The sequence below is a fragment of the Triticum dicoccoides genome, chromosome 7B (assembly GCF_002162155.2).
Source record: "Triticum dicoccoides isolate Atlit2015 ecotype Zavitan chromosome 7B, WEW_v2.0, whole genome shotgun sequence".
Taxonomy (NCBI): Eukaryota; Viridiplantae; Streptophyta; class Magnoliopsida; order Poales; family Poaceae; genus Triticum; species Triticum dicoccoides.
In genome coordinates, this window is record NC_041393.1 from 640,061,456 (window position 1) to 640,081,381 (window position 19,926).

The 19,926-nt window shown below is 46.4% G+C and overlaps 1 protein-coding gene across 4 annotated transcripts; it reads right to left on the bottom strand.

The window, feature by feature from the left end:
• Positions 1 to 2,886: 2,886 nt before the first annotated feature.
• Positions 2,887 to 13,966, bottom strand: LOC119341044. Of its 4 annotated transcripts, XM_037612941.1 has the most exons (7): positions 13,738 to 13,966; positions 13,569 to 13,633; positions 12,669 to 13,286; positions 11,633 to 12,576; positions 11,297 to 11,519; positions 10,460 to 11,178; positions 9,110 to 9,458 (listed from the first exon to the last, which is right to left on the bottom strand). In XM_037612941.1, the coding sequence occupies exons 2-4, from the start codon at positions 13,572 to 13,574 to the stop codon at positions 12,277 to 12,279; spliced, it is 924 nt and encodes a 307-aa protein (XP_037468838.1). In that variant the 5' UTR covers positions 13,575 to 13,633; positions 13,738 to 13,966; the 3' UTR covers positions 9,110 to 9,458; positions 10,460 to 11,178; positions 11,297 to 11,519; positions 11,633 to 12,276. The 4 variants fall into 4 exon arrangements, with proteins under 4 accessions (XP_037468836.1, XP_037468837.1, XP_037468838.1 ...); XM_037612939.1 differs by lacking the exons at positions 9,110 to 9,458; positions 13,569 to 13,633 and adding an exon at positions 2,887 to 2,928; XM_037612940.1 differs by lacking the exons at positions 9,110 to 9,458; positions 13,569 to 13,633 and adding an exon at positions 3,176 to 3,262.
• Positions 13,967 to 19,926: the final 5,960 nt, after the last annotated feature.

Below are 19,926 nucleotides of genomic sequence, written 5' to 3' on the forward strand. Positions count from 1 at the left end.
ATGGTTAATCATTTTGAAGCATCAATTTTGATAATGAGCTTGAACTTAATCATTTATATAAGTCATATTTCTGCAAATCCTGTATAGAGTTTAAATAACATATGCCCTGGCGACTTAACGTCAAAAGCCAGGGCGGGTAACAACCCAAACATAATATAGTCTTTATGCAAATATGGAAAACACTAGAATTAAGGCCATTCAAGCCTAAACATACGGGCGATTCAACGTCAAAAGCCAGGGCGGTTTATCAAACCTCGCATATTTATATAATCAGGAAAACATACATGTGGAATTGGCTCATACTGCCAGCTTACATCACCGTATCCAATAAGGGCAATAATTCAATGATTGATAAGCGCGTGATTCCAATGGCACAATCCAAAATATATCGGCGACTTAAAGTCCATAGCCAGGGCTGGTTTAAACATAATCATATATAAACAACATCATACCTGTGATATGGAATTGTACTGCCGGTTGATGTGACATGTGCAGTAAGGGTGATAACCCAATCCTTAGAAGCCAAGACCTCCGAATGTTTGATGATTGTCATATTCTGGTGACTTATTGTCAAAGCCAAGCCGGGTTAAATTTAAACCGCACTTAAACTTAGATCTGAACAAAAAGGTCTCATGTCAAATAAAGGCTGCTTTCAAATAAAACTTGAACCAAATAAGAGGAAATAATCAAGGCTTCTGATTCGAATACGATCAGTAAACCATTCCAAAGGGGTTAAGCTAGGATTCGAATACGATCATGTAGCCCCCAGTGGCTTTGGCGTTGCGCCGATCAAGAGGGTACCGACAACTATGTTCTCTTTGGTTTGAATACGACCTATGTTTGAATAGGAAGCCCCCTAATGATCTTCAGAGTTTTTTAACGACTCTGATTCGAATACGATCAAAGTCGGTTCCCAAAAGGGTTGAGCTATGATTCGAATACGATCAAGAAGCCCCCTAGTGAGCTCGGCAGTGTGCCGATCAACAGGGTACCAACAGCCATGTTCTATTTGGTTCGAATACGACCTATGTTTGAACAGGAAGCCCCCTAATGACCTTGAGAGTTTTTCTAACGACTCTGATTCGAATACGATCAAAGTCGGTTCCCAAAAGGGGTTGAGCTATGATTCGAATACGATCAAGAAGCCCCCAGTAGGTCTTTGGAGCAGGGTACCTATGTTTGAGTTGTGCTTTGCAACAGACTCTCTTTGGTCCTTTTAATTTTTCCTGAGAACTCAACTTTGCAAGAGATAATTCTTCTTGAACCTGAATTTTTTAAACCGGGTTTGAGAGCTTCAGAATTTTGTGGGAGATGGGATTTCCCTTGAACCGGATGGTAAACCGAAAGCATCATTGTGAGCCGGAATTTTTCTGACGGCCTTTTAAATTTTCATTGATAGAGCAATAATCTCCGGGGCCGGGTTATTTTTCCCTCCAATGACCCGGAATTCTCGAATGCATTGAAACCGGTCAATTCTGCCGAGTCATACCATTGTAGCCCCCGAGTCTCAAGACGACTCGAGGAGTTGGCTTGAGATTCTCCATATTTGACCATAGCAGAAGGTGTATATCTTTGGCGTTGATAGCGTGATGTGAATCCACAGAAGGTTGAGGTGACTGCGGTGGGTTATAAATGATTCCGTATGAGCCGTGTCAGCAACTCGGTCAATGGTTCCTTTCAACTGGCTGTTTGAAGTTAACCAAACTATAGTGGCGGCTACTTGTGCGCCTGCCCATTGAGCCATCCAGTGTAGACGGCGGCTGATAATACATTGATAATTTGCCTCCAATTTGTTGGAAAAAACCGGTCTACCCAAGCAGTGACTTGCTCATACTCAATAAACAGCTCATGCAGAAAGGTGCGGCCCAGTGTGTTGATGTATACCAGGCCGCGAGAGACGGACGGTAAAGACAACCGTAGCATCAGAAGCGGCACAGACAGATGAGCCGGCCGTGGCGTTGTAAGCCAGTGTGGACGAGCAAGTTGTCCTCCTCGTTGTAAGCCGGCGCAGGCGCGTCAACCGGCCACGAGAACAGACGGACAAGTCGTCCGTGGCGTTGTAAGCCGGCGTGGGCGGGAGAGTCGACCGCGGGGGCGGATAGGTGAGTTATCTGTAGTGTTGTAAACCGGCATGGGCGGGAGAGTCGACCGCGGGAGCGGACGGGTGAGTTATCTGTAGTGTTGTAAACCGGCGCGGACGGGTGAGCCGGCCGCGGTGTTGTTGTTGTTGACTGAGCCACAGAGGCGGCGGTTTGCACACATATTTGTTGAACAATGCAGTATGGTTGGATGCTGGCGCTTGATAATATTGGCGCGAGTTGTATATCCATGACATAACGATCATTCTTGGCGGTTCATCTGCATGCAATATTATCAAGCGCCAATATTGGCGCTTAATTATATATATTGGCGCGAGTTGTTGATATATATCGCCGGTTCGTCTGCGTGCAATATATATAATTAAGTGTGTCAAAAACCATTACAGAACATCATGAATAGATAATTAAGTGACCAAATTAATAGAAGTTCATCATCACAATAAAGCCAAAAGTACATACATAGTTCTCATGTAACAACATATAGCTCTCTAGAGCATCTAATTAATTAAACCATAAATTGAAACTATGTAAAACATTTCAATGCGAAAATAAATGCGATCATAATCGCAACCAAGGTAACAATTGATCCAACGGCATAATGATACCAAGCCTCGGTATGAATGGCATATTTTCTAATCTTTCTAATCTTCAAGCGCATTGCATCCATCTTGATCTTGTGATCATCGACGACATCCGCAACATGCAACTCCAATATCATCTTCTCCTTCTCAATTTTTTTTATTTTTTCCTTCAAGAAATTGTTTTCTTCTTCAACTAAATTTAACCTCTTGACAATAGGGTCGGTTGGAATTTCTGGTTCACATACCTCCTAGATAAATAAAATCTATGTCACGTTGGTCAGCGTAATTATCATAAACAATAAATGAACCAAATAGCTATAAAGATAATATATACCACATCCAAATCATAGACAGGACGAGAGCCGACGGGGGCGGATACCAAAACCATCGCACTATATAATAAGAAGCAATAATAAAAATAAGAAATTATACAAGTATCTATCTAAACATACAAGTAAGATTTTTTTTCCTTTCAGAAAGAAGATAAGAACAAGAGGCTCACCACGGTGGTGCCGGCGACGAGATCAGCGCGGGCGATCAACGACGTTGAAGACGGGGACGGAACGTGACGGACCGCTAAACCTAGACAAATATTAAGGAAAATAGAGCTTGGAGGTCGAGCTTGGAGAGGAGAAAACTTAAGTAGTGTGGCTCGGACATTCCATCGAACACCTCGTGTGCATACGAGGTGAGCTAGAGCACCACAAAGCACTCTCCCCTCGCTGGCCAGAAAAAACAGAGCAGTGTGTTTTTCTCTTACGCGAGGGGATATCTAGGCATCTCATTGGTCCCGGTTCATGGCTTGAACCGGGACTAAAGTGCAGCCTTTGGTCCCGGTTCAAGCCACCACCCGGGACCAATGGTGGTGGACCAGGAGCGAGGCCCATTGGTCCCGGTTCGTCCCACCAACCGGGACCAAATGGGCCAGACGAACCGGGATCAATGCCCCCACAAGGCCCGGCTGGCCCCCTGGCCTCACGAACCGGGAACAATGGGCCCATGGGTCCTGGTTCGTGACTGAACCGGGACTAATGGGCTTATCTGGCCCGAACATAAGCCCTGTTTTTTTACTAGTGAGTACTCTTATAAAAAGGAACAGAGGGAGTATTATTTTTCCCACATATATACTGATCTCCATTCTATACTATTTTTCTTTCATATTTCATGAAGGCATATGGCAAATATAACGACAGAGAAGATTTGTTCATTGCCTAACCAAAAATGAATTCAGGAAGGTAATAATGTCAACATGCCGAAGCTTTATATTAAATTAGGAACTTTTAGATGTTCGCAAGTTATTTTGTGTGTAGTCATACTACTGAGTCAAGCACTAAACACTAAACCTTTAGCAAAACAATTAAGTTGTAAACATGTGTAAACTTAATCTAGTTACTTTCTTAGTATTTTGTATGGGTTTCATAGTGGTCGCAGGCTTGCAGCAAATGGCCTTAGATTAATTCTATCCCATGTTGTTGGTTTCTAAAATATAATATTGCTGGTTGTCTTTTCAGATGGTACTATGATATCTTCACGGCACACATATTGCATCTCCTCTAATATATGCCTTGAATGTATGTGATATTAGTTATTGTGTCTTCCTCTGCAGGTTTACAGGTGTTGCTCCAGTGGTCATGATGTCGTGATACTGTGCCGCATATTAAGTAAGGTTCTAAATAGTGAGGACCAGGTAAAATTGATGTGTGAACATCTACTTCAATATGAGCTAGCGGAAGCAGTGTTTTTTTTTGTGCATGATGAAAAATCGTTGGTCCATTCATTCAAACCTCAAAATATGTAGTGGCAACAACATGAAGATAATGTAGGTGCATGGCCATTATGTTGATGAAGAAGCAATAAAGAACTTTGCTAATTTAATGTATCGTTTATCGTTATTTAGATGTCTGGGCTATTTTCTTGAGTAGCTATACTCATTAATCTGATATATCTATTGTATATTGTGATTTTATTTTCGTAAATTATTAGGTCATTGGTATCAAACACAAATTTGGTGGTAAAAACTTTAAAAAGACCGGTTGGGTGAATAATAGAGTTTTTTGGTTCACCAAACATAGTTATCTTGGATACATCGATATTTTTTTCTATTCAAGAATATGCATGTTTAAAGTAGCTTTATTATCCATGCTAGATTTTGTGGGTTAGGTCAAACTTATTGATCCTCCTGCAAACCTTCGAATTCCGAGAAAGTACTGCTATAAAAATAATGTGCAACTTCTCTTTTTTTTAAACAAATTATTTCCTGCTTTCTCAATTATTATAATAGTGTGATTACTTACATATTAAGTAATTGTGTGGCCTCGAAACACGGCAAACTTGAAACTGGTGAGATTTGAATAAAAAAGAAATGAAGCAAATATTGCTACTTCAGCATTTCCTTACTTCGATTTAATATCAACTGTGATTGACTAGATATTGTTTACATTATATCTATATTTTAAAAAGCCCTGGCTTGATGATGTTCAAATCAAAAATGAAACATTCACATTTATACTCCTACAATTATAGCCATTCATATTGACTCCATATTCTAAAGGCTTTTTTCTAACGGCATGTGTATTTTCTCTTTGTAGTTCCCTTATTTAGATTTTAGATCTACCATTCTAGAAAACATATGAAATTAAATAAGCCACGCTATATCATTTCCTAATTAAATAGTACCATAAATATTTATTAACATGTCAACATATGTATCCATTTAAAAAATTAGGAATCCTCCTCCACATAAAGTTAAAGTTATATGAATGTCCACAAAGTATATATGCATGTTGTGTAACAATATCATAGTAACATCAGTAGAAGAATATAATACCCCTAGCCCGTGCAGGTGCACGGGTTGATGACTAGTCGAATAAATCAAACAATGATCCAACTCATGTTCTTCAAGCTACCCATTTAGAATTTTTTTAACACTACCAAATAGCTCCTAATCTGAATACTAACTATGTCATTTGTATCCCTACTCTAATGTGCATTTGATCCTTTGAATCTACTTAACTATAGCAGTTGCGGCAGATGAATGGTATTAGGAAGACATCTAGGAAAAAAGTGATTGATTGAATTATTAAATGACTACATGGCATTACGTTTTTCTTCTCACTCTTTTGTTTGTTTTTCTTGTCTTTCAAACTAACTAGATACCTTATTCCCTTCGATCTCCACCAGTGAGCCCATGGATTCACCTCCCCTCTGTCTGCTGCTCCGGCGGCCGGTGGCAGGGGCGTGTATTCCTGGTGCCTCGTCTTAGATAGGTAGGGTTTCAGTTCTCGCAAGGGCGACACTCAGACGGATGGTGGAGCTTCTTCTTCAAGTCAGTCTTCCGGGCTCCGATCCTTCTTAAGTTCGTTCTCTCGGAAAGATTAGACAGTGCTCCGATGTAGATTCCTGCCGAGCGGCAAGGTTAGAATTTCTCAACATGCGTACACAACAGCGAGATTTGGTGTGACGTTCTTCAAATTAATTCACGGATTCAATGGCGACGAATGCGCCCCCCGAATGCTGGTCCTTAGGGGCACGTGCACGAAAACCTCCCAGCTGTCATCGACAAGGTCAGGTCAGATCCGGTATGGGAGCAGCGACAGCGGTGCGAGGCGGCTTGTTCAACCGGTGGCAATGGTCATTCGGTTGTTCATGGACCTCAATGTAATTTTTATTATGTTTGGGTGCTTTGTATTTCTGATGAATCCTTATAATAAATCTGATATTTTCGCAAAAATAAAAACTAACTAGATACTTAATTTTTGTTTATGTATTTGGATTGCTAAACCTCAGTCGACTAAGACCTAACCAAGTCTCAGTCGATGCTATATTCATGAGATCTTAGATGGTGATTCGTGCAAAATTTTCTTTTAAAATTTTCTTTTTATATGTTATATGTCACTTGACCGAGACTTGGTTAAGTCTCAATCGACTGAGATATAGCCACACCCTTCATGTATTTTTGGGTAAGGACATTTTTTTCGTTGCAGCACACGAGCATTTTTACTGGTTAGTAAAAAAGGAATTATAGAAACCGTTGGACATCTTGACGTACGAAGTTCTCAGCCACGGCTAGCTCCTGAAGCCACAGCACGGCTTGAGCTTGACTGAGCTATGGACGGAACAGGCGGGCGTGGCTTGCCAATGGACGAGTGGGCTGGCATTTTTATAGCCGGCGCGAGAGTGCGGGAAGCGGTCACATAATTCTGACTGTGTACGTACTGCACCGTCGAATCAAATGCCGATCGTAACTTCAGATGGAGGGATGTCGTGCATGAGAGCGTGTGGCGCTGTTGAGGTGGTGGGCGATCAGGGCACAGCTCTACTGTTTACGCCCGTACCTTAGTGCATCCATGGTCATTGAATGCTATTGCTGCCTGATGGTAGCACCACGTATTGTGCTGTACATGGACGGTTACAAGTCTCGCTGGACTTCTCGACGTGGATGCACATATGAACGGGGTAGATCAACATATTACTATAGCTAACGCTCTGTCCTCTCATCTCACATTGCTGAAATTCAGAAGGAATTTGGTGGGAGATAAGGCAGATCAGTGGCAGGAATTATTGAAGCTGTGTGAGAAAGTTGTTTTGAATCAGGAAGAGGATAAGCTTTTCCGGATCCCTAAGAGTACGGGAGTATATAGTGTTAGATCTTTTTATTCGGTGTTACAAGTTAGGGAAAAGTGTCCAAATAGATTCTTATGGAAAGTTAAAGTACCTCCTAGAATTAGAACATTCATCTGGTTAGTTACAAAGAAAAGTATCTTAACCAGGGATGTTTTGCTGCACAGGGGTGGAAAATGTGAAAAGCGTGCCTTTTTTGTGGCAAAAATGAATCAATTAATCATCTTTTTTCCGGTGTCCCTTGGCCAGATACATGTGGTGTGTGGTGAGTCATATAACAGGGATCCAATGTGAGTTTTATGATATGGAATCATGCTTGGATATCTGGCTGGGTAAATTTGGAGAGAAGAAAAAGAAAGTTATTTTTGTGGGGGTGGCGGCTTTGATTTGGAGCATCTGGAAAACTAGGAATCTAGCCTATTTTCAACATGTCTGGCCTGCTGACCCTAGTGTAGTTATGTTTAAGATGTTGCATTGGATTAACGATTGGAGTGTTTTGCAGGGGAAGGAGGACGCAAAGGTGGAGCTGCAACAGGGCGCAAAGCTGCTGGAGCGAGTCGCCAATGACATCTTCCAGGCGCGAAGGAGTTGGGCATCTTGGATTCCGAGGATCAAGGATTGAGTCAGTAGTTGTGGGGCTGTAGAGGGGATGTTGCATGTTGAGATGTCTATCTAGGATAAGTCTTTCTTGCTGAGTTTTGTGGGTGATTATGTTTAGTTTCTCCGGTAAACAGGTTGTGTTAGGCGGTAAAAAGAGATGTATGGGTCCTAGCGGGATGGGTTGTGTTTCTGGTTGTAATAACAAATTCTGGTTTCATTAATAAAATCGAGGGGATCACCCCTTTCTTTCAAAAAAAATCGAGTGTGAACAAGCGTCCGGCGCAGAAAATCAAATAGTATTTCATCTTATAATTTGAGAGGGGCAGGCAGATAGACACCGGGGAATAACAAGGTCGCTGTCCGGAGCGAAAAGACAATGCATGTCTTGTTGTGCGCGCGTGCCCTGCCGCTCATGGCATCGCCGGGTTGTCGCGGTCGACGTACCATTTCCGGATAGATGACGCCGCGTGCCCGCAGAAGGTCGTCCGGCCGCCGAGAATTTCTGTGGACCCGGGTTAACGGCGTCGTGGGCCAAGCCGCCCAGAGCAACACGGCGGGCCAATGCCAGCAAGCCTTCTTTTCACCACTATCCTACGCTGTCACTCATTCCCTGGACGAGCACGGTTCGCTTCCATTCGTTTGATGATGATGTGGCCATGACATCCGTGTCCCGCTACATGATCACCGAGTCCGTCCAGATGCAACCGGTACTAAGCCAGCTTTGGTGTAGCTCCATTTACACCAACCTCTCCACACGTTGATCCATTTTCGTGCACACCGCCACATCATTCTAGATTGTAGTGCCGGAGTTCTTGCGAGATTTGTGTGCTTAAACATGTGTGCATGCATATTGTTGTCAGTAGCAGTAAAATGTGATGTTGCTTGTATGTAATCTTAATGTCTTGTGTGTTTTTGTGTAAGTCAGTTTTTTTCTTCTTCTTTCTTTAGGCCTTTGGTGTCACCTTATTTCCCCTTATGTGCTCCCGTAGCCGTGAATATCTAGTAAATGTTCCTAGACAGTAATAATGATTAACCTCTTTATATTATGTGTATACGTACCATTTATGTTCATTTCTGTAGAGTCGAGATCTGGTGTACCCATTCTTTGTCCCGATTTCTATGTTTTCTAGATGGATTTCTTTGTTTCGTGATCATGTAAGATCAACAAGGACATTCCATCGCATACTGGAAGCCTATTTTTTCTCTATTTCTATATCTGTTAAAATCCTATGAATCAATGAGAACCAGTTATCGTACCAATGCAAACAACAAGTGACGAGGCTATGCCCAAATTTTTTATTTCACACAAAAAAGGTCAAATACACAGCAAATGCCATTCATCTGACATCATTCTTTGCTTTATTTAATTATTTCTCCATTATGAAAATGGTCTTATTTCTCCATTATGAAAATGGTCTTACACTAAAAAAAGGTTCCTATTCCAATTGTCAAAATCATGGCCTTGGCTTGGAGGAACTATGCCACATGATAAAGCAGTCCCGATGTAATCTCTCTGACCTTCTCAGCATTCGCCACGCCTGTTCCTAGCCATGGATATCTGCCGGCACCAACCAGCACACAAACTATAAGTAGAAAAAGATGATCTAGGGTTATGGTTATAGGAATTTAGACATAGTTTTCTTATCTTTTAAATCCACTGAGGATGTTGTTACAGTGATGGAACATACGTCTGGCTACCTATACGCTCAACACAGGGTGGTGCATATTTGATTCCACCAATAATTTAACACATTAACCGATAGGGAATCTTTTTTTGTCTTTTGTTCTTTTTTATATTCTCCGCTAGTTCTTGCAATCTTCTAAAGAAGTTATGTTCCGTTGGTAACTGTTTGTTCATAGAGTTCTTTTATGATCAGTAGAAACTTGATGTGCTTAATCAAACATAATTTTTTTGCTTGTCTATTTTTAATCCAGAGGGCATCACGATCACCTTGATTTTCCTAAAGGAAGCCACCCACACGCACAAGCTGCATCTATTTTCTGAGAAATAGACTGCATGTCCATGGTATCTGAGATGCATGATAGTCGATCCGCTCTTCTACCGTACGTGCACTAAAACTCGAGGGGGAAGCACTGCATATGTGTCACTTAGGCTGAAAGATTGGATTAAAGCAGTGTCGTTTTTACACTTACTAAAATCCAGTGTGTTTCCAGGACTTGAACCCGTGACCTCTTGGTCACAAGGCAGCAGCTTTACCACTGCGCCAAGGCTCCCCTTCGCGCCAAGGCGCTGCGTACTATAGACCCAAAGTGGTCGGACCCTTCCCCGGACCCTGCGCAAGCGGGAGCTACATGCACCGGGCTGCCCTTTTTTAAAATCCAGTGTGTATTTTTGAGGAAAACTAAAATCCAGTGTGTTAATACCATGCTACGGTGTGTCATGCAATAAAAATACTCCCTCCGTCCCATAATATAAGAACGTTTTTGACACTAGTGTAGTGTTAAAAACATTCTTAATTTTTGGGACAGAGGGAGTACCATGCTACGGTGAACTCTAAGTTCTAATTCTCAGAAGCAAATCACGTAACTGTATATTACCTTTTGGCAGGTGGAGAGGCACGCCAACGAGTCCACCTGCTTCCATCATCAGGCTGCCGCGAGTGAAGTTTGATTTGAACCTTGTCTGCTCGCTAAGGTACCAGTAGGGAGGAACAGAGTCAGCCACTGAACTTGCTGGTGTGCCCAAATTGTCTGATGGTCATGCGCTGGGGGTGTGTGCTGAATGGTCTGGTCCTTGACCATCACTACTCCCACCCGCGATGCCATCATTTCGCCACGACTCACATGATGATGTAACCCCTTGTGATCCGTTGGTAATGTCAGCAGCATCCCCATCTGATATATTTCCACATAAAGCATAACCACCGTCTTGATATCTACCGCGGACATTCGTATTCTTGTCCACCTTTGGTGACGGGGTAAAATTCAAACCTAAATCGAAACTCGGCTCGTTGTCCCAGCACACTGTGGTTACACGTTTCCTAACATCCATGATAGCCCACCCCAGGTAGAGACACTCAGTCTACGAGAAACGAAAACTGATGGGATAATCCACCACAGAATGCTGTTCCCCTCAGGCGTACTAGCCAGTGGATCGGCCACGTTCAGATCGACATCCAGCTCAGAATTAGACCTCTGTCCCCCACAATGTTGCGATGCTACTGCGTCGCTTGGTCCATCGAGATACACACATGGGCGTTTATTTTGCATATGCTGAATGCAAGCGTCAGTGTTTCTCTTTACTGGACTGCTCACATCTGTGATCCAACATATAATACATATGTCAACAATTTATTTGTTTTACACACAACCACCTATGAAAATGGAATGCATGCAAACAAAATCATTATGCGTCTGATAGGTCCTGATACGTACCTTCGGAAGCCATATTATCCTCCACTGTTGATGATTTCGTGCCATTGTTGTCTCTATTTAACATTGTCGACCCAGATGCATGCATTACACTCTGATTACGTGTAAAATTGTTGTCGTTCAACATTCTGTATATCTTCCCATAAAAATTTGCATTCATAACTTCAACATGTTTCATGATGCCCTCCTGATGTGCTTTCAGCTTATTATAAAGGTTAAGTTTGGCCTGCACGGAGATCAGTCATATGGTTTTAGAAACGTATGTCATCACTTAAAAGGATTGACGTTTCGACAGCACATAATTATTATGTGAAACAACATTGCGGTCAGGAGTGTCACCTGATGTGTCAAGCCTCAGGGTGGACGACACGAGCGGTCCTTTCGGACCGGCTCGTGGCCCGCTCAAAAAATCAATCGGTCCGAGCTCATGAATCAGGCCCGACAAAGCTTCGGTCCGGTCCGGGCTTTAACCGAGCCGACCGAGCGGACCGAGAATCACAGCGGCGACGCCACCGTCTTCCTCTCCCATCCCAGCGGCGAGCGCCGCCCGCCGCATCACCACTCCACCAGCCACTCACCTGAGCTCTCCTCTCCATCCCTCACAGTGCCTCGATCCTGCAGGACACGTTTCGCTCAAAAAAACGCACACACGCATGCACCTGTGCCGCTGCCGCCGCCGTTCAGTGCACAACCTCTCGCGGACGCGGCGACCGGCCTCCCAACGACCAACCACCATGTCCAGGAGCTCCGCGACCATGAGATCTACGTCCCCATGGAATGAATCGGCCTGATTCATTCCGAAGCCATCGCCATCTTCCTCCTTACCGAACTCCTGTCGCCGTCATTCATCGTCGATTATGTCGCCGTCGTTGCTTCCCCGGCCTCCCCGACCACACCATCGTGTTCTACGTGAGTCACTGCACCTTCCCGCTCTGTTCCCCCTTCTTATTAGGGCCTAGAGGCTTCACTCCCCGACGCCATGGTCACCATCTCGTCGCCGGTGAGTGGTTGGCCGGTCCGCCGGTCCAGCCCGGGCTTTTGCCTCGCCGGTCCGGTCCCTGAAAAGAGGACCGCTGGCCTGCTCGGTCCGGTCCGGCCCGGACCGCCAGCGGCCGGTCCAAATGACGGCTCGGACCGGGACCGGACCGGCCCGGACCGTGTCCACCCTGAGTCAAGCCCATAGAATCACAAATCTTTGATGCACATGCCCAAGCATCCCCTTGTTGTTGTGCAATATAGTCGTTATCTGCCCTGGAATATGCTGAACTAGCAGCATCTCGTGGCTGCAAAACAAGAGAAAAAATCGACGAGTATGCCCTCTCTCTGAAGATGCAGTGCTAAACTGAATCCTATAATGGTCTGGGTGGAGACTTACTGCTGAACTGCCAAAAATGAAATCTCTATTCTTCGTTGAATCCATCGGCCTTTTGTCGGCATTGATCATGGCTCTAGTTTTATCCGCCGTGAAAACTTTTATTCTGGGGAACACATCATGTGCCATGCTTATTTCCCCCAAATTAATGCTATCTAGATACGATGTATGCAGTTTCGAATGCAGCCACCTCTGTTTGTGACATCTTCCCCTTATAGCATGCCCAAGCATCCCCTTATGGGCAAATACAGTCTCGCTCCTATCTAGAGTTTTGCCCATCACATCTATTCCAGCTGCCGGGATTCCGAATACCTTCTCAACATCGCTCTCATTGAACTTAAATACCTTATTCGGTCCCAAAATAATGGCTTGTCTGACCTCATCCACCATCCCCAAAAGCCAAACCATATGCGTGACGCTTAACTTGCTGATCAGAGGTATGGATAGAGTGCCACCCCAACCCATAGAGGTAACGATGTCTCGTTTCTGCTGGTCAAACTGCGATATAACAAAGTAAACCTTCTGAACTGAACATCTGAAAGTAGGACCGTTATACCGGTTGCCCCTGTCTGATTCGTCCTCTTCAACGATTGTGGGCAGCTTGTTGAGCTTGCTGTAGTTCTGCACATTCAGAGCATTGGTTAAATGTACAACTCTTCAAAACGGATAAAAAAAACCATTGATTTCTATACTACGGCTGTTACCCAAACAAACACCTTGGCGCATCCCATGCAACAAAAAAAAAAAAAACTAACTACAAAAATTGAGCTCTCTATGACGGCAACGTATCAGCTAATCTGTTCTATCCAAGCCAGATATAATGTGCGATTCATTTTGCATCCCCGGACCCCTTCCCAGGAGCAACAGATCGAGATTCAAGATTAAGTCTACATGCCATCTTACCTGCATGATGACTGTTTATATACGAAACACCTGACGGCTATTGCTGCCCCAACCCCGTTCCTAATCTGGCAGAACAAAGAGATCCATGAACAATCTCCATCTCGCCCAATGCCAAAATACATCCCGGCATCCAAATAACCTATGCGCATAGCTTAAATCGCATATTTACCTGTGATAGATCTGTACAATGGCCGGCGGCGCGAGATGACATGGACGGCGGTGCCCGCTGCGGCCCGGCTCTGGAATTCCCCGGCGGCCCGCCCGCCCCGGCGCCACTTCTTGCACTAGACAATCCTGCCTCCCGCTCAGATTTGGCTTCTATTCATGCTCTGCCTCCGACGAATCCCCCTCCCCCGCCACCTAGCATGCTCCTCCAGGTACAAGGGGGACCGCAAATGGACCAGAGTCACGGGCCGCCTCCCCGAGTGTCCGATAGTTGTTTGTCCTTGTGTCCTCTAGCTGAACAGTACCCTAAGCTATGCCTCAGTTCTTAAATATTTGTCTTTTTAAAGATTTCAAATGGACTACCACATACGGATGTATATAGACATAATTTGCTCCGAATGTAGTCGCTTGTTGAAATCTTTAGAAAGATAAACATTTCGGAACAGAGGGAGTAGTAGGCAGATCATGGACAAAGGCATTACTAACCCACTTGATATAACCGTGGTCTGTCGATCTTACGGAAATGGCTAACACATATCCCGAGGTATATGGACGACCCAGATAAGCGGGCGGGGGTGCATATGCTCTATTATATATTTTCGGGGAGCACAGGATAAATAGAGTGAGCTCCAGCACCGGGTTGCTCGCAGCTCGCCGGCGGCGGAGGAAGCACGGGGAAGGAGCTCCACAGAACATAGTAGTGAATAGAGCCGAAATCAGACAACTCACTGTACACGAACGGCAGCAGCACGTCCATGGTGGAAAACCTGCTGCAATTGCCGCTCACCTGTTCCCCCTCCACTCTACATCCGCCTCCAGGTGCCATAGCTGCTGGAATTTAGTCTATTTTGGGCCTCACCAGGTCCCAGAGGCACACAAGAATTTCCTTTGGTTTCAAAACACTGGTTTATATACCGATACTGTAGCGGAGACTGTTAAGTTGAACTTCCACCTAGAACTCTACGATACACTAGTAAGCAACTTGAACAGTGGACTGTGTCGTGGATCTAAGTCTGACAGTAGAGTGGTGGGTAGGTATGGAGAGGCAAGGTCCTAGCTATGAAGAGGTTGTAAACACAAGAGATGTACGAGTTCAGGCCCTTCTCGGAGGAAGTAAAAGCCCTACGTCTCGGAGCCCGGAGGCGGTCGAGTGGATTATGTGTATATGGATCACAAGGTGCCGAACCCTTCTACCTGTGGAGGGGGTGGCTTATATAGAGTGCGCCAGGACCCCAGCCAGCCCACGTAGGAGAGGGTTTAAGGTGCGTTAAGTCCGGGGCGTTACTGGTAACGCCCCACATAAAGTGTCTTTACTATCATAAAGTCTACTTAATTACAGACCGTTGCAGTGCAGAGTGCCTCTTGACCTTCTGGTGGTCGAGTGAGTCTTCGTGGTCGAGTCCTTCAAGTCAGTCGAGTGAGTCCCTCGTAGGTCGACTGGAAGGTGATCTCTTCTAAGGATGTCCTCGGGCAGGGTACTTAGATCAGGTCTGTGACCCTACCCTAGGTACATGACTCCATCATTAGCCCCCGAATGGATTGAGGCTTGAGTGATGAAGGAGTTGATGCTGTTTCCGATTAGCCTTCGCATACTGGTCGTGCGTTGTTTTGAACCAAAAAATCTCTTTGTTGAAAGTGAGCAACTTTTCTTCAGTCGACTCGATCCATTCTTTTCCTTCTCGAGTGATCCTTTGGGCTTCGCCGATTTTCGAGCGACGGATCGCAGGAAATCCCGCGTTTGGCAGACCGATCTGCCGTTCGCGGATTCCGCGGGATGCGAAATTTGGGGAAGCGCGCGAAGCGGGGCGGACCGCGGTGTTCGGACGGGACAGGGCATAGACGCCTCGATCCCCGCGCCGCTTTTTTCGCCACGTATCGCGTCCGCGTAACTGTTCAGGATATGATTAGATCGACCGGGCCCACCTGTCATCCACTCGGAAGGGATCTTATAAATGCGCCCGGCGAGGGTTTTTTGAACAGTGCCTCAGCATTCTCTCTCTGCTCCCTTCGTCTCCGCCCAACGCGCTCGCTCTCGCCTCCGCACAACTTCCCCTCGCGCGTCCCGCCGGCAGCCATGGTCAAGGAGAAGACAGCGGCGTTGGAACGCGCGAAGAAGGCATCGGCGACGGAGAAGGCGAAGGGGAGATCCACCAGTCGTGGCGGGTCTTCGTCTAGATCTCGCCTGCCGAAAGGCTAGTTCAGGGAGATTGGATCCAGTCGACCATCACGGAGAACGATCTCCTCGACATGGCCAACGAGGGCCTGATCCCTCATGGAGCTGCGAGGCTTCCGGGGAAAGAGTGGCAGCCCCAGCCAGAAGAGGGTGAGTGCGTGCTTCTGGCTACCCATGTCGACCGCGGATTTTCTTTGCCGCCGAGCATTTTCTTCCGTGGTTTCTTGAACTTCTTTGGAGCGCAACTCCACCACTTCACCCCGAATTCTATCGCCTATCTTGCCGCGTTTGTGTCCATGTGTGAGAGTTTCCTGGGTTGTCGACCGCATTGGGGTTTGTTCAAGCACATATTCACGTGTCGCTCTCAGACCGTGAAGAAGGCGAGCCCAGGCGACGAAAAAACCCGAGTTGTCCAAATGTGTGGGGGTCTGGGGATCCAGGTGAGGAACAAGAGCACCTTCCCAACCATGACATTTCCCGAGTCAGTCAGAGGCTGGCAGTCGACCTGGTTCTACTGCCAGGATCAGTCGACGTCGGGGCAGTCGAGTGGACTCCCTCAGTTCACCATGGGCCGAGTGAACAAGCCCTCCTCTCTGAAGGTGATTCCGGAGGAGAAAGCTGACGTGAAGATGCTGATGGAGCGTGTAGTTCAGTTGGTTCGGGAGGGAGTGACGGGTATGGATCTCCTGGAGGTTTTCCTTAGGCGTCGTATCCAGCCTCTTCAGTTCCGGAGCCATTGCATGTGGTTGTACTGCGGGACTGAGGATGTGACTCGGGTCAATCCAGAAACAGTCGACGATGCCACTCTGGAAAGGTGGATGGCCGCCATTACTGGGAACAAGGATAACCCTCGCGGAGCCAGAAGGATTCCTCCACTGGACTGCCACAGTGATCCAAACAAGGTATGTCTGCTCCACTTCCCATTGTATTCTCGTCACATTTATTTATGTTTTCTCTGCCGATCGGTCAACTGATCTTTGTATTGATGTCTATCAGGCCCTCACTGAGCTGTACTCGATGCCCAACGGAGCACAGGCTCCGACTGAGGAGGGAGAAGCGAGCGGGGGCGAGAGCCAGGAGGAGGAGTGGGACTCGGACGCTGCTGAGGATGATGATGATGATGATGACGATGATGACGATGATGATGATGATGGTGAGGACGAGGAAGAGGAGGAGGAGGAGGAGGTCGCACCACCGCGCTCGGAAAGGCGGTCGAAACTTGTCCATGACCCTGCGACTGAATGTGGCAAGGGGGTTGCGACTGTTACACAGTCGACCAAGCGTCCTCGGACCACCTCTCCGGCGCCGACTGAAAAGGCGTCGAAGCCGCCCAGGGCGGCCCCGTCAAAGCCGACCAAGCACCTGCCGAAGATGAAGGTGTCCATCCCCACCATATCAGGGTAATCATGTTGCTTAAGTCTTCTTGTTTTGTGTGAACTTTATCTCTGGTTGGCGCTGGAGTTAGTCGACTGACTCTTTGGAGTTGTAGTGCTGCTACTTCTGAGACCTCAGCCCGGGCTGACGATCATGAGATGGAGGACGCAGCAACCTCAAAACCTGGTACTATACTCTTAACCCCGTTTCTAGTCGACTGACTCATGATCTCTAATTCTGATTCTTTTCTGTAGCTCCATCCAATGTTGTTATCACTCTCCCTGATGATGATGAAGATGAGGAACCGATGAAGCACAGAATGAGAAGGAAAGCGTCTGCCAGCAGGGTGCCCCAGGATGTGACGGTGCCTGAGACTCTGGTCGCGGAGGAGGAGAACACCACTCGACACACTGTGTCCTTCGCAGATCCACTGACGAGTGCTCTGCAACCCTCCCTCTTCAAGACGCACCACGTCCCAGAGGACCAAGCTGGCGCCGCGAAGGAGGCGATACGCCAGGCAGGGATCATGATGGAGCAGTTGAAGACCATCCGGGATGCGAGCCAGGAAGCTTACGACGCCAGTTCCGCCCTTCAAAGCAATGTTCAGGTCAGTCGACCACCGCTTGTTTTCTTTCCAGAATTTATAGTAATCACCCACTGGGTGTGTCGATTTAAACTCCGTGTTAGCGGGGGCACGCTGAGTGCACCCGCTGGGTGTAGTCCCCAAGGCTAGGGTCGACTGCTGGCGGTCGGCCTTAGGCTTTATAATTTCAGTCTTTCCGTCATTCGACTATGGCGAATGGATTTCGCAAACCGGTGGGGGCACGCTGAGTGCACCCACTGGGTGTAGTCCCCGAGACTGTGGTCGACTTCTTGCAGTCGATTACAGTCTTAAAGAATACATCTCTCTCTTTTTTTTGAGGTCGACTGGTCGACTCTGTCTCCAATAGGATTAGTGGGGGCACGCTGAGTGCACCCACTGGGTGTAGTCCCCAAGGCTAAGGTCGACTGCTGGCAGTCGGCCTTAGGCTTTATAAGTTCAGTCTTTCTGTTATTCGACTATGGCGAATGGATTTCGCAAACCGGTGGGGGCACGCTGAGTGCACCCACTGGGTGTAGTCCCCGAGACTACGGTCGAATGCTTGGATTCGGCTGTAGTCTTAGAAACGCGTGATTTTTCCTTTTCCACTCGGAAGTGAATTATCTTTGACATTTAGTCGATTGGTTCTTCACAGAACTCCTATGACCTTGCGGCTCGCTACACTGAACTGGAAAACAAGCACATTCAGCTCGAGCTGAATTTGAAGCTGGTTCAGGAGAATTTGACGAAGGCAAAGGAGGAGACCGAAGGTATGTTTGGTGAGGCCTCGACGACTGCTTTTTCCCTTCATTTGTTTCAAAATCTGATCTTGCAGTAACTTGCAGGTAAGGTGAGGGAGGCCCAAAGGAAAAAAGACCTTGAACTAGCTGAGAAGATCAAGCTTGTTGACGAGAAGTTAGCTTCAGCCACAAAGCTTGAGCAAGAAAATGCTACTCTGAAAGCTGTTCTTGGGAAGAAAAATGATCTGGAGGTTTTCCTGAGTGGTCTTTCCAAGAAGTTGTTTCTTATGCTTGAAGGTAAACCTTCAACAATAATTTTCAACTGTGGTTTTTTTCATTCGACCATTGCCTTGACTCAGTTATCGTCCTTGCAGAATTTTGTCAAAACTTTGAAGAAGAGACTAGCCGGCTGGAACCAAACCTTGACCCCGTCAATTCTCCGGTGAACGACGAAGTTGCCATGAATGTTTTCCGACTGGAGTCCCGTGTTGCAGCTGCCGTGGACTATCTTGCAAGGCTGAAGGTCACCACATCTCGCATCGACTCAACGCTCTGGCCCGGGGAGACACTCCAGAACGACCTCGAGTCGCTGATGGCTCGTTTGAACGCTGTCCCTGGTCGAGTGCAGGAGTGGAAAAAGTCCTCGGCTCAGTGTGGTGCAGATGTTGCTCTGTGTCTGGCCCGAGTCCACTGCAAAGATGCGCGAGAAGACAAGCTGGCTGCCCTCCGGGTGGCCAACACCAAGAAAGACGACCTCAGGTCCTTAATGGAAACTTTCCTTGCTGCTGCCACTCGGATCGCAGATGGAATTGATCTTCATGAGTTTGTTGCACCTTCCAGCCCTCCACAGGAGGGGTAAAAAACTTCTTCTAAGCTCAACGCTTTAAATTTGCCTCGGTATGCCGAGTGGAGTTGTAACCGATAAACCTTAACAGGCTTAGCGCCTGAGAACTTTCGGTTCCTTTAGGTATCGATCTGAACTTGAATTTGGTGTTTGAATATGATTGCTTTTTGCTCGAAATGTCTTTTGCAGGTTCAAAGCAAGACGCTCACTGCAGTCGACTTATTCCTTAATCCACTTAGGCGAGCGTTGGGCTGCAGCTAAGCCTCCCGAGTGAGAGATTTGCTCATCACTCGGTAGGATTTTGATAACTTAGGCGAGTACTTGGACTGCAGCTAAGCCCCCGAGTGAGAGGTTTGCTCGTCACTCGGTAGGATTTTCATAACTTAGGCGAGCGCTGGGCTGCAGCTAAGCCCCCGAGTGAGAGGTTTGCTCTTCACTCAGTAGGATTTTGATAACTTAGGCGAGCGCTGGGCTGCAGCTAA

Bases quoted from the DNA above. Each gene is read 5' to 3' on its own strand.
- LOC119341044 (XM_037612939.1), bottom strand. From the start codon at position 13,779: ATGTCATCTCGCGCCGCCGGCCATTGTACAGATCTATCACAG. The intron at 13,287-13,737 runs GTAAATATGCGA...CTGAATGTGCAG, and splicing joins ATTGTACAGATCTATCACAG to AACTACAGCAAGCTCAACAA. The intron at 12,577-12,668 runs GTAAGTCTCCAC...CTTGTTTTGCAG, and splicing joins TCATTTTTGGCAGTTCAGCA to CCACGAGATGCTGCTAGTTC.